This window comes from Acomys minous, assembly GCF_964271855.1.
Source record: "Acomys minous genome assembly, chromosome: 5".
In the NCBI taxonomy this organism is placed as follows: domain Eukaryota; kingdom Metazoa; phylum Chordata; class Mammalia; order Rodentia; family Muridae; genus Acomys; species Acomys minous.
In genome coordinates, this window is record NC_140494.1 from 86,835,564 (window position 1) to 86,852,285 (window position 16,722).

General features: G+C 42.6%; 1 protein-coding gene across 3 annotated transcripts in view; it reads right to left on the bottom strand.

The window, feature by feature from the left end:
- DPY19L1 (dpy-19 like C-mannosyltransferase 1) overlaps positions 1-16,722 on the bottom strand; it is a 92,986-nt gene that overhangs the window by 24,188 nt on the left and 52,076 nt on the right. For all 3 annotated transcript variants that reach the window (XM_084781549.1, XM_084781548.1, XM_084781550.1), the window contains exons 8-13: positions 16,540-16,631; positions 14,220-14,319; positions 11,134-11,211; positions 4,695-4,781; positions 3,107-3,166; positions 2,605-2,685 (exon numbers count right to left, since the gene is read on the bottom strand). In XM_084781549.1, the coding sequence (XP_084637675.1) occupies positions 2,605-2,685; positions 3,107-3,166; positions 4,695-4,781; positions 11,134-11,211; positions 14,220-14,319; positions 16,540-16,631 (498 nt within the window). The remainder of the gene's footprint in view (positions 1-2,604; positions 2,686-3,106; positions 3,167-4,694; positions 4,782-11,133; positions 11,212-14,219; positions 14,320-16,539; positions 16,632-16,722) is intronic.

Here is a 16,722-nt window from a genome sequence, read left to right on the forward strand (position 1 = left end):
GATGGAGACATTTTTGTATCCTTGAAGGACACGTATAAGATACATAGATGCAAAGAGCCCATGCCTTCTACAAACCCACAGGCGAGGGACTAGAGGGTAGTATGTACATCAGGGACCAGGCAAAGGGGCACGGAACACAGTAAAGACTGGTGGTTTTTATCTATATTTATAGAAGAATATTGACTGGCTTCTTAGAAATAATATAGACCAGAAGATTTAAAGACACTACAGTCAACAAGCAATTCTATAACCATCTAAATGAGAAAAGATAACCACAACAGACAACCACAGCTATACACTGGAACAGAACCAAACTCTGAGAGAATGCAGTCATTGCTAGGAGACCTGGCTTCTTAAAAATTAGGAAATGGCATCCTATAGGTTAAAAGGAAACAAGCCTCCTCAAGCACAAGAGAAAAGAAGGGCAACAGAAATGGTGGAAATGTTGATAAACACAAAAGGCGATCATCTCTTCGTTTCTTTTCATTTAAGACAAAAGAGTGCAGAGAGCAGTAATCTGAACTCATACTGTCCTCACTAACACAAGTGGTCAATGTATGACAGTAATGGCACAAAGGAGAGGAAGCAGAGAGGTTGTGGAGCAGAAGCATTATAAGCATTGCAATCTCTAATGCAACACTAGAAACTAATGAAGATCCATTCAGAACTCAATCCACTGCAGCACTGTCCACCAGCCTAAACAACCTAAGTACACATCAGTGGAACCAGGGAGGAAGAAAACTAATGCTACTGACACTGACCACATGCTATCCTGAGAAAGTTCTTTTAATTTATGTGAACCATATAAGATTTCACATGTGAGATGTGGCCATTCCAAACCAAGGAACCTGCTGAAAAGAACCTACAGGGAAGTACAAGCAGTTTGTTTGTTTTTGGAAGCTGTAGAATTCATCACTGAAGAAATGAGGCCCACATAAAACTTTCAAAGTAGAAATGCTTGAACCCGACAGGCACAGGCTCCTCCAAACAGACAAGGAGCAAAGAAGAAAAGGCATAGCCCTCTCCAAGGCTAGGTGCCTGGCACTCGGGTCGTCAGCAACAACACATTAAGAATGCTGCTGCTGTGGCTATGGCTCACTGTTATGGTTCTACAAATGTTCACCAAGCCTACAGCATCTCTTGTGTGGAAATCAACAGTGACCATAAACTTTTTGGTTGTTTCAGCCCACTAAGACATTTGCCTACAACAGACATGTTACCAGTGCCTTCCCGCAGTCTGAATCGCTGTTTTTACTAGTTTGTCCCCCAACAGAAACTACACACTACAGCCATCTTACCCCCTTCCTCCCACCCTCTGCATCCAAGCTGACTTCATCAGCCCTGCCTCTCATCTGTACAGATGACTTCTGGTCCATTTCTCACTCGCTTCCTGTGTGCTCCTACAGCAGGCCACATGTACCATTCTTCCTGTGTGCTCCTACAGCAGGCCACATTTACCATTCTTCCTGTGTGCTCCTACAGCAGGCCACATTTACCATTCTTCCTGTGTGCTCCTACAGCAGGCCACATGTACTATTCTTGAGTGTCATAGCCTCCATTACCCTTTGTATGACTGTAATTGCTGGGAGGCCCCTATTTAGAGTGTGCTGATCACCGCATCAAAATAATGTAAGCAAAGTGAGGCTAGGGGATGGCCGGGGGTGGGGGGTGGGGGTGGGGCAGTAGCACTCATGGCCGAAACATGAGACTAACCTGTGTACAAGCCCAGCATCCTCAAGGGTGAGCAAAGAGGATCCCTGGGGCTTGCTGGCCCCTAGTCTAGCTCCAGGTTCAGTGTCTTGCCTCATGACAGTAAGGCAGAGAGTGCAGAACACAGTATCCCTTGCCCACCCCTGCTCACCCATAGGCACCCACACAGGCACTGTGAACACACACATATATATATATATCTTCTATACACATGCAAACAAGCAAATAAAGTAACTGTTCATAAGAATCCTTCATAAAATAGGAATGTTATCAATTTAGTCTGTGTCCTAGCCAAACAAAACGAAATATCTAAAGTCTAACATGGCTCTCACTGTGAACAATGGTATACAAGCAGCCATTGCACACACACTGGCCACAGAAGATGGGGAAAGCAGATCTCTGCCTGTGACTGTGAAAACAGAGATGGCTATACAGACTTTAAAATTAGGCCTTAATCTCCAGAGTTCTTGTTTTACAGTTTCTATATCTTTGTGACGTAGAACTTAATTCTGGAGATTAAAAATTATATACATAACCACAGTTTTGTGATTTTCTTTCTGGCATTAAAGAGAGAAAATAATATATACTTCACCTTGGAACCTGGCTTAAGTAATGACACTCTAGTAGTTCAATTAAGACACTCTGACCCTTCTCAAGTCTTCCAAGTGTAAACAGCACCACACTCACATCATCTGCAGCACCACACTCACATCATCTGCAGCACCACACTCACATCATCTGCAGCACCACACTCACATCATCTGCAGCACCACACTCACATCATCTGCAGCACCACACTCACATCATCTGCAGCACCACACTCACATCATCTGCAGCACCACACTCACATCATCTGCAGCACCACACTCACATCATCTGCAGCACCACACTTACATCATCTGCAATGCCAAAGGTTCTGGAAGTCAAACACTTGAGCGCAACAGTTCCAAACAGCCAACAGCATCCTTGGATAGCCTACAAAAGAAATATAAATAAAATTAACTTTGTAGCTTGGTGAAGTGAACAGAACAAATGCTTTATTCCCATGTACACAATATCTTAATCTCCAAGGAAAAACATCTATTGTTCCAAAACTGAGAGTTATTAGAACTAAAATTGAAACTAAAAGCATACGACCTTTCCAGCAAAACTTTTTATGTCTTATCAGAGATGTAAACAGACTCCTACAGTGGGGTTTGTGACACATGGTAGTAAAGAAAACTTCAATGGACTACGGCACCCAGAAAGCTCCTCACCTACTTAGCTGGACATTCAAATGCAGCCCTTGTGTTTAAGATGCTGTTAGGGCCCTGCAGTGCGTGTATAACTCCTTTAAAAGTAAAGCATAAAACTACTGTTAGATTTTCAAGAAAAAAATGTAAAGGCTCATTCTTACCCATAAACTAAGTTCAGATACATTCATCTTTAGGAACTGTGGTTTCATTGCCAGCATGCCCTAAACAGAAGCACAAATGAATATCAGAAGTTCAAGCAATAATTATTCTGAATAATTAAGACTGTGAAGGATGAAATTCAGCACATGATTGGTTTTCTTATTAATTAAATTTGTTATTTGACATTTTCACACATGTATAAAATATATCTGAATTATTCTCCCATCCTGTCTTCCTCAGTCCCCATCCCTCCTCCTTACAAATTTCTTTCCCATGTGTTCATGGGCTTTGCTTTGTGGACTTTTCATAGCACTTCAAGTCCCATATATTTGCAGTTAGTGACTTTAAAGCATTTCTTTAAAAAATTAACACTAAAAAAATCTATCATCAGTGAGTTTGTAAAATTGAAAAGAAAATCATTATACAGTCTATACAATCTAGTTCTCTCTGTTATCTATCTGGTTTGCCTATGAAGAGGAATGCACCAATAGCAGAAATGTAAACAGCTCACGCGTAAGATTCCCGTTAAGCTAGCAATTCCTGACTTATGTGATGAACTATACATGAGATTTTCCTATCTTAACTAAATATTTCTGTGTTGATTCTGTCCAGGGACATGAATCCTAAGCCATACTAGAACTAGAGAGAAACACATACTTCAAACTTGCCAAAAAATATATTAAAGAATTTACCAGTCCTAATCCAAAGGCACCCCGATAGAACCCCAAGTTTAGGGTACAAACAGCATCACCATGTGCCCATGGCTGCAGCTAAACATGCTGGAGCTACAGAGTAGAGGAAGCAGCTCAGGTTGGAAAAGGCATCTTTCTTGGTAATGGTATTTTAAAGTAGGTACTTGCGAAGCAGGCACGTAAGACTCCAAGTTAGTTTATTAACGGGTTCTAGAAACCATGTGAACCAAAGGACAGTTTCTCAAATGGCAGACAGCAGTGGGCTGGGGAAATGCAACGCGCATGTGCATACATGTGTCCTCAGGAAACCAGCTCAGTGGAAGCCCATATGCTACAGATGGAAGGAAGAACTTCCCGTTTGCAAAATATTGTAACACTAAAGCCCTCGAATCAAAGCAATTTTCTAAAAGTTCACAAAAGTCTAAATTTAAGATCACTTTATATTTAGGCTGAAACTGAAAAGACGAAAAGAAAAATTAGCAAGCACAGAAACCTCCCACAATGAACCCAGGAACACAGCAGGTGCCAGGTGAGCCAAGGGGAGAGGAAAGGATGGACTGAGGGTGAGGCAGGCGCTGAGGTCTGGCAGTGACTCCACTGAGTCTCACTTTCTCTGCTTGTGACACGAGAAGCTCATCGCTCTGCCAGGTAGGACCCTGAGACACTACTCCCAAATGCCACGGCAGTGACAAACAATGTGAACCCTTCTGTTTCTAAAGCAGCCAAAGACAGACGGACTGAACATAGAGAGTTATCAAGGGGGGGGGGGAGACAGGAAGCTGGAGCAGTGTGCTGAGGGCACATGAGTAATATCTATGGTCATATTTCATTGAATACATGTATAAAATTATCAAAAAACAGAGGAAAGTTTCTAAAAAGCAGCCAACAGAACACTTACCCAGATAATTACCAACGAGGATGCATAGTATGATGTTAGCAACATCGAGTTCCCAAACATCAACACAAAACAAAGCACGAGAGAAATCTGTAAAAATCCAAATGAAATGCAGTCAGTCCAATGGACACAAAGGAAGAACATGGAATCTCACTTTCAAACGCGGAATTCAAAGCACCAGGCAAGATCCAGCACGCTTTTCCATCCCACATCTCGTTCCCCAAGGCAGCCATCAAGAGCGGGGTCCTGTGCACCCTCTCAGACACCAATATCAGGAAATGACAGCTTATGCCTCAGTCGTGAGTCACAGTGGGCACCCACCCCTAAGCTACTCTTTCTTGCTTGGACTACTAACACGCTTAGGGAAGCTTCCCATATCAACCCAACTCATTCTAATCTGCTGTGTATGAACTGACAAGCATATGCCATCTGACAGACAAGCCACGGCGTATTTGACTGCCCTGGGTACTGCCTGGCACCTAAGGGCCTTCTGCTTCCACCCTGTCTTCCTCTTCCCTGGCGTAAATGGCAAGGCCCTGTGGACACATCTTCTGCACCTACCAGTGCATTCCTATAGGTACCACGCCTGTCTGTCAATGCACTCCTGTAGATGAACTACCTCAAGAAGAACGGGTGGGTCAAGATACAGCCATTCCAAAACCCAAAGACAGAATACTGACACTGTACAAACAGACTGTACCAGTTTACTCTACCCCAAACAGAGTGAGTATTTCTGTTGTCACATACTAACCTATAATGCGCATTGCTTCTTTAAAGCTTCCCATTGCACCCAGGGAAATGCTGTCTCATTGTTAACCCCTTCCCTGCTGCAATGATGTATGAGGCAGTGTCTTCCACAGGCGTGTGCTATGAGTGTGAACCACTTATTTCTAAATGTGTGTTTTTCTGTTAGCTTACTGGTTTTCCTTCAGGTTCTTGTAATATGTCACAGGACGAAGATCCTTATGAAACAAGCATACCGCAAGTATTTCCCCAGTTCATTTTTCATCTCTGTCCTAGTTCTGTATTATGGTCTGCTTAAATTTTTATGTTAGTCATACTTATTATATCTCTCCTTCGGGTCTTCAAGACTTATCTTTATAATTTAAAAAGCCTTTAAAAATAAAAAGTCCATACTTTATTCTAAAAGTTTAATTTTTCTTTGATATATGTCCATTTTCATGTGGATTTCATTTCAAAAATACATATTTATATTTAAAAGCAACCAATTTAATACACTACATTTTGAGAATAAAAGAAAAGGCACAATTTCAACTGATACAGAGAAGTATTTATTAAAATTCAAAATCATCCAGTTACAATATACTGAACAAACCAGGGGCAGGGCAAACCCAGCTTTACACAACAGAGGCCATGCATGTCGCCAGGTAGGCGCTGCTGGGACAAGGGACAGGACAAACATGTGCCTCTTAGAGAGCCAGGAAAGAAGACATTCCAGCAAACTGGAGACGAAAGAGTAAAACCTCTGCTCACAGATACAATTTCAAATCAAGAAAAGCCTGAAGGTGGGATAACAATTGTTAATAATGCAAGAAGGTAACAGGCTGCAAAATTAACACCCAAAACCCAGGCAAGCATCCACACACCAACGAGAAACAATCTCAGAGAGAAATCTAGGAAGTAAACCCTTTTGCGCCAGTACCATCAAAAGGAACAAACACACAGAAAAATACAATAAAAAGCCTCGGAAAGAAATTAAAGCACAAATAGTGAGAAGGCAGCTCACGTTTATTGTTTGAATACTGTTAAAATGAACGCTGTGAATGGATGAGTACTGTGAAAAAGAACCGGGGACGGACTCAGACTTGGGCTGCAAAGCTTAACGTGACGCCAAAGTACAGAGAATGCCATGGGGGCAGGCACAGAGTCAGGGAAGTAGACAGTGAGCCCGCCCTGGCATGGACCGGGCAATACATGGACCAATGATTTTTGACAGGAATTCTACCATCGGTCAGTGGAGATGAGGCAACACGGGATGGGGCTGGGAAGACTTGTGCTGTAATGGAGTAATGGCAGCTGCAGCGGGCACAGTGGGCGCAGTGGGAAGGGGGAGCTTATAATTTAGTTATTTTTTTCCTCTCAGAGCAAAGATCCCTGCAGAAAATCCTTCTATGCTGCCAGTGGAAGGAGAAAATGGTTCTGCTTTGAAATATGCAGCTTTCTACTCTCTCCTCTAGAAGATGGGGGCCATGTGAACTCTTCAGCTCACTGGATGGTACAAGACTATCTTATTCAGACCACGACATCACAGTAAGACGGCTGCCAGTGTCTCCCACAAACACAGATGCAAAAGAATGACAACAATAATGAACTTAATTCAACAAAACATCAGGAAACCAAACTGGACAGTAAATAAAGAGTCATGCACCACCAGCAAGTGGGTGGACCCAGGCGTGAAGTGTGAATCGTGCAGCACTTGGAAGCCATTTTGTCTCTAACACTGACCGCCTGAAGAAGGAAACAGGGAAGAGAAGCTATCTGAGCATGCACAACATGCATTCATGCTTTAAAGGAGAGAAGAGTGCAGCCAACTGTGGACACCCATGATATTCCCTCAAGCTCACAAGGAAGATCTACAGAGAGTAACAGCACCCCACAGCAGAGTTAAGGTGATCAGCCCCCTGCCAAGATCAGGAGCCTGGCTGTGAGCGCCCTCACTGCTTCTCAAAAGCCCCATGCCTTACAGGGAGGAAGGATGTGGCAACTAAAGGGAAGGGATTCATTATCTGCAGGTAACAGGACCATTTGTAAAGAATATCCCAAACGACCAACAAACCCAGGGTTAATGAGGAGCTGCAGCAAGATGACATGTGGGTTTCGACTGCCTTCCGTCACAACCCAACAGTGTCTGATAATTAAAAGCACTTCGCCATTTAAGCTAGCAGCTGAAAAGATGAACTATGTATAAATCCAACAAAATGCTTACGAGATCTCCAGACACAAGTTTACACACACACACACACACACACACACACACACACACACACACACACACACACACACTCATGTAAAATAAATAAAAACATATATTGGGCTGGAGAGATGGCTTCATGATTAAGAGCACTTGCTGCTTCTGCTAAGGACCCAGGCTTGGTTCTCGGCACCCACAGGCAGACCATAACCTTCTGGACCTCTGAGTCTAAGGAATCCAAAGCCCTCTTCTGACCTTTGCAGGCATCAGGCACACATGTAATACAGAGATATACACACAGGCAAAATATACAAATCCATAAAGAGATAACTATGCAGCACTGGTTAGAGCATTCAAATAGGTAAATAAATAAATCTTTGAAAATAATTAAAAATCCTAACTCTGAGAAAGTCAATGCCAAGATCAGAACAAGCTATCTTGTTCTGATAGGGGAAAATATTCATAAAAGGTACATGTGCACTGGGGCTGTAGCTTGGTGACAGAGTGCTTGACTAGCATGTATGAGGCTCTTGGCTTAACTCCTAGTACCCAGATTTAGACGGAAGAGAAAGACATCATCTGCTAAAGGATTGTTATCCAAAATAACAACTAATTATTAAAACTCAATAATAAGAAAAGAACAAGCAACTTCAAACAAAATAAACAACAACAAAACCAATGGCAAAGACCTGAACAAACATGACACCAAATCAGAAACAGTCTAATAATATGAAAGTATGCTCAAACACACTGCAGTGAGACAAGTGCGACTCACACAGATCAGAATGGCTGGCATAGGCTCAGAGGAGGGGGCAGGGCAGCAGGGTCCCTTCCTTTTCCTTACACCCCTCTTTCTTTCCTCCCTCTGTCCTTCTCCTGGTGGAAATATAAAATAGTGCAGCCAGCATGGAAAATAGTTTGGCAATTTTCTAAACACTAGATAAACTGTTGCCCTGTGATTGAACGATCACTTTCCTTGTCCAATGAATTTAAAATTTAAATCTATATAAAAGCCTGCAGGCAAATGCTGCTGCAGCTTTATTCATAGCTACAAAAACTTGGAATTAACCAAACTGCCCCTCAGTAAGTAAATGGATAAACCATGGCATAACAAAGAAAAAAAGTCAAAATGTTATTCAATTATGAAAAAGTGAGCTATCAAGGCACAAAAGAAGTAAAGCAACTGCATTCAGTAAGTGAAAGATATGGATCCGCAAAAGGCTAAGAGCTACGTAACGCCACATGTCTGGCACTCAGCACAGGGCAAAACAACACAAACATGGCCATTATTAGGCACATGGGGGGGGGGCAGGACTAGATGTATTCTAGGACTGTGACCCTGTTCACAGGATGTGTCACCATCCATCAGATTTTATACAATATACAGTACCAAGAGTGGGCCCTGACATAGCCCACAGACTGGGTGTGTGAGACATGTCAATGCAGGTCTGTCAACCAAGACAACAATGCCACGCCCATGCAGGACAGCAGCAGTTGCGGGCATCATGCAGACAGGACTTTCTTCTCACCTGTGCTCAGCCACAGCTGCTTGTGCAACTGTGTTTCTGCTCAAGGGAATAGCACACCACATTTTACTGAGAAGTGTACTTAAAAAATATAAAACTGCACTAACCACTTTAGGGAGAAAAATTAAGTCATATTTAAGAAAATAAAAGTAAAAAATAATTGTTTAACCTTAGAATTCATAAAGAGAAATAAAAATGCAGCAATAGTTAGGAATTATGTCTATTCCCCCTCCCCAAATGAAGGGTGTTTGCCTGTTTCAATGTGATGTCACCGTGACAGCAGATTGAAGAGGGAACAGCACACAGATCATCCAGGCAGAGGAAGAGCTTTTCATAAAATTTATTATTATTCATTTCTTTTGAAAAGTAGTCAAAGCAGGATGAGAGAGCATTAAAAAAGCCACAGAGATAGTGGGCTAAAAGGTATGTAATTCACACAACAAAAAATAAATACACTGGATTACATCACTCACAATCAAAGAGATCCCACCGCTCCAACAAAAGAGAAAATTTGCAAAAAGATTTGAGCAGGAAGGTCTCAGAAATAAAAACAGAGGGTGATTAAACATACTAAAGATATACAGATTCATGAGTAAAAAGGAGAAAATGTAAAATTATAATTGGATTATTCTATTTTATACACAGGCATTATATGTAAAGAAAATGTAGTATCATGAACCATTATGTATTGCTTTTTTATTGCTCATTATGTATTACTCTCACCATTTCAGAAATGGTTTATCAGTTACAAAGCTGAACATGGTAGTAATTTAGCATAGAGCGGTACTAGGTAAAGACTCCCAAGAAATGCCTATGCGCTTGCCCCAGGATATACTAGTAAGACTACACATCATTATTTGTTAATGAAGAGACAGAAGTGTCAGCAAAAATCTCAATGTTCTTCAACAATGAAAGATAATAAACTGTTTAATTCATGCCATGGAAAATGCTCAGCAGTGGGCATTTCTGAACTCCAGTAACATGTGAATTTCAGAGACCTAAGAAAAAACCTCAGCCTCAGAAAAAGGCCACCCACATCAGCCTGAAGAACTAGGCTTCTAGTTCACAAGTACGACTACTTCAAAATATCTAAACAGCAAAGCGGAAGGAAAGCCACTCAGCAACAGCCCAGTGAGGGCAGCGGTCACCTCCGGGAGAGGTGAGGATGTTCTATGCTTTGCTAGGATGTTGGCTAAACGTACCAAGATCCCTAGTGTGAACTGTAGGACAAGAAAAGGCAGTTTTGGTCCAGTGCAATGACGTTAAGATCAGCAGAGAAAGAAAACACGGGTGCTATGTGTAAATGAGGAATGACAGTAGACAAATATGTTCAAAGCACAAACATGCAACCAGCATCAACCAACCAGCCTCAGAGGCTCCTCAGGCAGGTTTACCAACCTAGACTGTTGTTCTCGGTGATGTCACTGCCTGCCTGCCCTCCTGCCTCTGTCCTGCTTGTCCTTATTTGGGCTGACCACCTCTTTCACGGCCGCCATCTTCTTCCCCCAACTTTGTGCTCCCTAAATGCCCTACTCTCTGTTAGGTTTTTGTTCTTTACTTTTTGTCGCTTTCTGACACCTATTATATTCCCAATTTTTCCACTCAACCAGGTCAGAAGCATGAATGCTGAGGGCATGTGTCTCACGCCCAGTGAGTGGACGTTCCAGTTCACGTCAACAGGAGGCTCCACAGGTGGACAGTGCCCTACTCCATGTCTCTGTGCACACGTACATATGCTGGGCACAGAGCCCATAAGATAGCAGGATCCAAATTAAAACCTCCGTGGTAGTCTATCTAAAACAAGGGCAACTATCAGTGTTTGAACAACACTGATTGTAACTACAAGTTCTGACAACCTCACACCAATGTACATAGATTAAAGTTAAATAAAATATTAAAAAAAAAAGAAATAAACAAGTCAAGACATCAATCAGGAGCTTATTAAGGTAAAATTACGGAGAAAACATATAACAGAAAGCATTACCATGTGTGTATAAATGATCTTCCGTAGTTTACATGTGTCAATGTATCCCACAACATATACTGCAAATAACGATGCAATCTGAAATAAAAAGAAGTTGTATCAAAAATAAACACCACACACACACATGTACAAAACAAGTAGCCAAAGAATAAAGACAATACTACTTTATCATCTTTACATAGGAATTGAGTGTTTCTTTTTTCCTTCCAGTTGCCGGTTCATTATTGAATATAACAATTAGCTGATCTTTCCCTTACACAGCTCTAATGGCAACTGTGTGACGTATCTACTCTGTGGATCGTCCAAAACAGCACTCACTTTAATATCAGCCTAACTCTACAGAAACACATACAAGTAAGAAGTCTTCTAGTCAATCAAACACTTGAAAATATAATTAAAACATGACCACTAAGACAACTGCAGAAGACACAGTAAACTAAAAAGTAATCAGGTGATGTATATTTATGTAAAAACACACTAAGTCTTCCTGTTTGTCATCTCCATTTGTATTATGCATAATTCAGATAGATGGTTACATGCTTATTACAATAAAATTTGTCAAGTTTCAAATTTGAAAAAAATACCACAAAAAACTTTTTCCATTTGATGAAAATTCTGTTATTTATAAAGAATTATAAAATTCTCCAATTTATCACAATTCTAAAGTTACTAGATTTAGATGAATTCAGTGATTAAATGACACTCCAGCTCACGTAGAGAAGTGTCATGTCAGACAGTGTCCCTCTACTCTTTCCACAAAGGGAAAAAAAGCCATTCAAAATAACTCTATGCCTCTTCACAGGCAAGCATGGAAAACTGCATAAGAGCTTAATATTTACATACAATCTATGATCCAACCACTAAAGTTTTTTGTCTTTAATTTCTAAGTCATTCCTCCTAATAAGAAAAGCATGCTTTCTTTTCCCCAGCTACCCATGGGGACCACACTGCTTCAGGGAGATCAACGTGAGATGACGTGTGAGTAGGTGTGTTGCTCTGCGTGAGCCCCAAGGGAGGCAAGTAGACCAGCTTCCTTCCGCATACCCCTCACCTACCCCACACTAAATGCAGTCTAGCCCACTACCTGGAAGGAATCAAAAGCCCCTTCTCACCCCTGGAGCAGAGCCACACACAGCACACTTACAGGGCACAACCCTTGGATTCTAAGGACAACTCAGCCACAAAGTGAATTTAAACAGAGTCAAATTAAAGACAAAGAAGTCTCAAAGATACGATCAATGAAGACATTAAAAAACAAAACAAGGAGCCAGGCATGGTGGCACATGCCTTTAATCCCAGCACTCAGGAGGCAGAGGCATGCAGATCGCTGTGAGTTCGAGGCCAGCCTGGTCTACAAAGTGAGTCCAGGACTGCAAAGGCTACACAAAGAAACACTGTCTCAAACAAACAAACAACAGAAAATCAAAAAAACCTAAAGAAACAAAAAACCCCAACCCTCTTGTTTTTTAAATAACAAAAAAGCAACTAACAAGACCAGGTGAATGAAGCAACTGCAGGCTCAGCACCCAGGAAGCTGAAGCTACAGGGTCATCACTTTGGGATACCAAGATTCTGCCTCAAAAATTAAAACAAATCAAGGCAGCTGACCTTCCTGACATCTGGTTGAGTCCTGGCTATGGTGCTGAGACTTAAACACACTAGCATCTGATGCTACCCCAACCTAGGAAAGTGGGCACTTCTCTGTTTCAGAAAAGATAAATCTGGAATAAAGAAAAGTTAGGGTTTTGTTTTCATTTTTGTCTTTATAGTTCTTTGTTTTGTTTGTTTGTTTGTTTGTTTTGCCTATGAAGGCAGTAATTAGTTAAAACTCAAATACAGAGCTGCCTTTATTTCTGAGTATTTAAGAACATCTCTCCGACAGTGTTATATTAATGTGACAAGCATAATTTCACTAATAGCAAGTGAGAGAAAACCCGAGCCCATGAAAGCCTCCTCTCTCAGAGGGCCACCTTGCTTTATAAACCTAGAAGGGAGAAGCAGGCTACTCGGAAAAATGATAAATTACAGAGCACCAGGGCAGCCACATCAAGCACACACTTACTGCCCGCACATTCTCTTGCTCCACATATACGTACTCTACATGTAAGAATTTAAGCGAGCCAGCCAAAACCCCGCACTAGGGTGGCGAGGGGTCCATGAAGCCGCACCCCTATTTGAAGATCTATGGGCAACTGGTGATGGGGCGGGGTAGTTAGTTCTCTTCAGGGATGCAGGGCCCTGAGATGCTTTCCATGTTCCAACTGACCACTGCACACTGATGCGCATACAGACAACTAAATACACTCAGTGGGGCGGTGTGCACAGCACACAAGAATCGGGCGTGTGAGCGCACAAGCACATGAGTTGGAAGGAAAAGTGGTAAGGAAAAGGGAGAAGCTGAAGGGGAGGGAGTGAGGGAAGTGGAGTTGATACAAATAAACAGTATGTAGGCATGAATGCCAGGAAGCACTTACGGAACTAGCCGTAGTTTGACTTAGAGACGCACTTTGGGTTAACCACTGGTTCTGCTTTCAGTGTACCAGCAGTTACGGGATAACAGAGATACGCATTCCTACAACCCTGAGCTCTACTAGTGAGCACACGAATCTCACAAAGATCCACACTCCGATTTATCTTTATAAGAATGACCTAAAAAAAATCTTAGAACTTAAGACTCATGAAACAGGAAGGGCCAGTCTGCTTCAGGGATGATGAGTGCTTGTCCAACCCTAAACCGTCAGCCACATATACATAGTAGCAACACTTAGTGAACACAGCAAGTTACATTTACACACACACACACACAATACACACACATATTTAGATACACACACACACACACACACACACACACACGTGTGTGTGTGTAAAACATCAATACAAATAAAAAAGCATGACTATAAAAGGCAGAAATGGGAGGCACTGGGTGGAACAGTGGAGAGAATGTTGTTAATAAGTACTCATATATAAAATTCTCAGACAATAAAAATACAAAATAAGTTGTGGCTACAATTTCATACAAATGAGCTCACATAATCAGAAGCACTACGCTCAAATACTTAAGTTTAGAAACACGCCCACCTTACCTGAGTAAGAAGCACAAACTGGGCGAACTGCCACGGAAGCATGAAGAATACATTGGAAATGCACAGTGCAACCAAACTCCCTCTGTAAATTTTTGTAGTCCTTGAAAAGATAAATATCAGGAGGTTTAACTAGAAAATAGTCTGCCATAGCTCCAAACTCCTGCTAATAAATCACAAACATGATCCGGGGTTCGTACTACCTGCACACAAGATGAACCAATGGGTTAGAAATTATACCTTCTAATTCTCAATTACAATAATTTTCTATAAAAAGTAAATACCTATTATTACTGCAAAACCACAAAGCCCTGCCAAATAGAGGGAGCAGGCGAGGTTAGCATAGTCATTATTTTTTTTTTCACATTACATTTTGGAGAATTTACAATCAAACTTTTTAAAATGGTGACTCAACAGATTCATTAGTTCAAGAAGTAAGAGAATGTCTAGGAGAAATGACAAAAGTGGCGTGTTCTGCGAGCTAAGCAGTGTGTGGATGAGCACCTCAGGGATGGGATGCAGGGGTGGGATGCAGGGGTGGGATGCAGGGGTGGGATGCAGGGGTGGGATGCAGGGGTGGGATGCAGGGGTAGGATGCAGGGGTGGGATGCAGGGTAAGAGGGAGTGGAGGGAGCTAAGCAGTGTCTGCATGAGCACTGCAGGGATGGACAGAGAATAAGAGGGACTAGCAGGGATTCTCTGAGGAAGCAGCATACAAGGCAGTCTTCTGCAGGGGCATCTTGGAAAAGAGATGCGGAGGCAAAGGAAGGGGCTATTCTGGAGCCACCAATAGGGGTGTCGTGTTAGGACCAGCTAGTGCTTTAGGAGACTTTCAGGAGCAGCCTTTACGCCTACTTATGAGCCAGTCCCAAGCCCTAAGCCTGCCACCATCTGCTTGCCACCATCCTCACAAAAGTAGAATGTGCATACTAGCATAGTGAGGAGAGGAGCAGGCAGCAAAGGGACACCACCCGGGGGCCTTCCTCAGCTACCTCTCCAATGAACTATCCGCCCTTGTTGCTCTAATCTAACCCAAGTATTCTTAACTCCAGACAACCTTAGAAATCAAGTAACTAGATGAAAGGCAGCACTTTAATGGAGTACAAGAGACAGACAGTGTCCTGTGAAGTTTCAGCTCCAGCCGTGTGTTCACCTGTACACGTGTGTGCTGGACCACAGTCAGTCGCAGCCATGGGGTTGGAATGCCACTCCGTAAAAGCAAAGCTTTTTCTACAACTTTGGAATGTGAGACTCATCAGACTCAACAAGAGCAGAAATAGGAAAAGTCAAAAACGGCAAGTGAATGTGGAAATGGCTCTGGTGAGCAGAAGGCAGGCTGGCCTGCAGGGCAGCACTTCCTCCGCAGTGCACAGGAGCCCTTCTCCCACTTGTAGAGCCAAGAGGGCAGGGCTGCACGTCACTTGTGGGTGCTGAGGGAACACTGAACCCGCTCCTAAGCAGGAACTCAGACCAATGCTAGAGGCATGTAGACTTTTAAAAAGCTCACAGGCTAAAAGTCGCCAGCCACCTGACCTGTGAGAGACCTGTCTGGTGAGACTCTATCAGAGACAGGAAGCTGTGTACAGGCCGTTTGCCATCTAAATGCATCACAGAGGCAAACTGCCCAAAGGCACAGCAGCCTTTTTCTGCAAAATTCAGCAGAGCACTGGATGGAGTTCTCAGACCAAGACACTTTGAGCACAGGCCCTACTCTATGTTCATGCCTAAACTCAGGACATTTCCACTCAAAGAGAAGCTGGTCTTATTCTTTCGCAGTGGTACTTAAACCAAACTCAGTTATGGATTCCTCACAGGAATTCTCCCAGCATTCCTCTGGTCTACATAGGTGGTTTCTTCCTATAGCTGCGCTCTGCCAGTCAGCAGCTAAGGAAGCTCAGAAAGCATGAGGCCACCAAGTCCACGTGCGAGCATGTCCAGCTGGGACTCGATGAACTCTGTTCAAAGGACTGAATCCTATAGGACGGGGTCCCAACGACTGAGCGGTGAAAGAGAAAGGTGAGTGACTGCGGGGAGCAGGAGTAAACGTGCATCTGTTCATCTTGAGCAGTCGCCATGGACACAGAGGAAAGACAGGACCAGAGGGCAGAGGAAGGAAAGGTCTTCAGTACTATCTGTAAATTTACATTTTGAAAAGATACATACAAATTTTCTTTATTTATTCACTATAACAAGATCATATTAATTTACTATGCTAATGTTTTTATTAAGGAAACAAGACATCATTTTTTTAAAAACTTATCAAAACTCTGGTTTAAGTTATTTAAGGGACAACAACCCCCATAGGAGAAGAAGTGAAAGTTACCTGAGAATATGAGTCACAAGCAGCATCTGGAGCACGAGGAACGGATAGGAGAAGCTTTCCCGGAGGGGGGGCGTCCACATCACACGCGTGCACTGCAAACAGACATGCCACAGACATGCTTACCCCAGGTACTGAGTGAGGAGGGGGACACGGTAAGAGGCACGGTCAACGAACACCAACTAC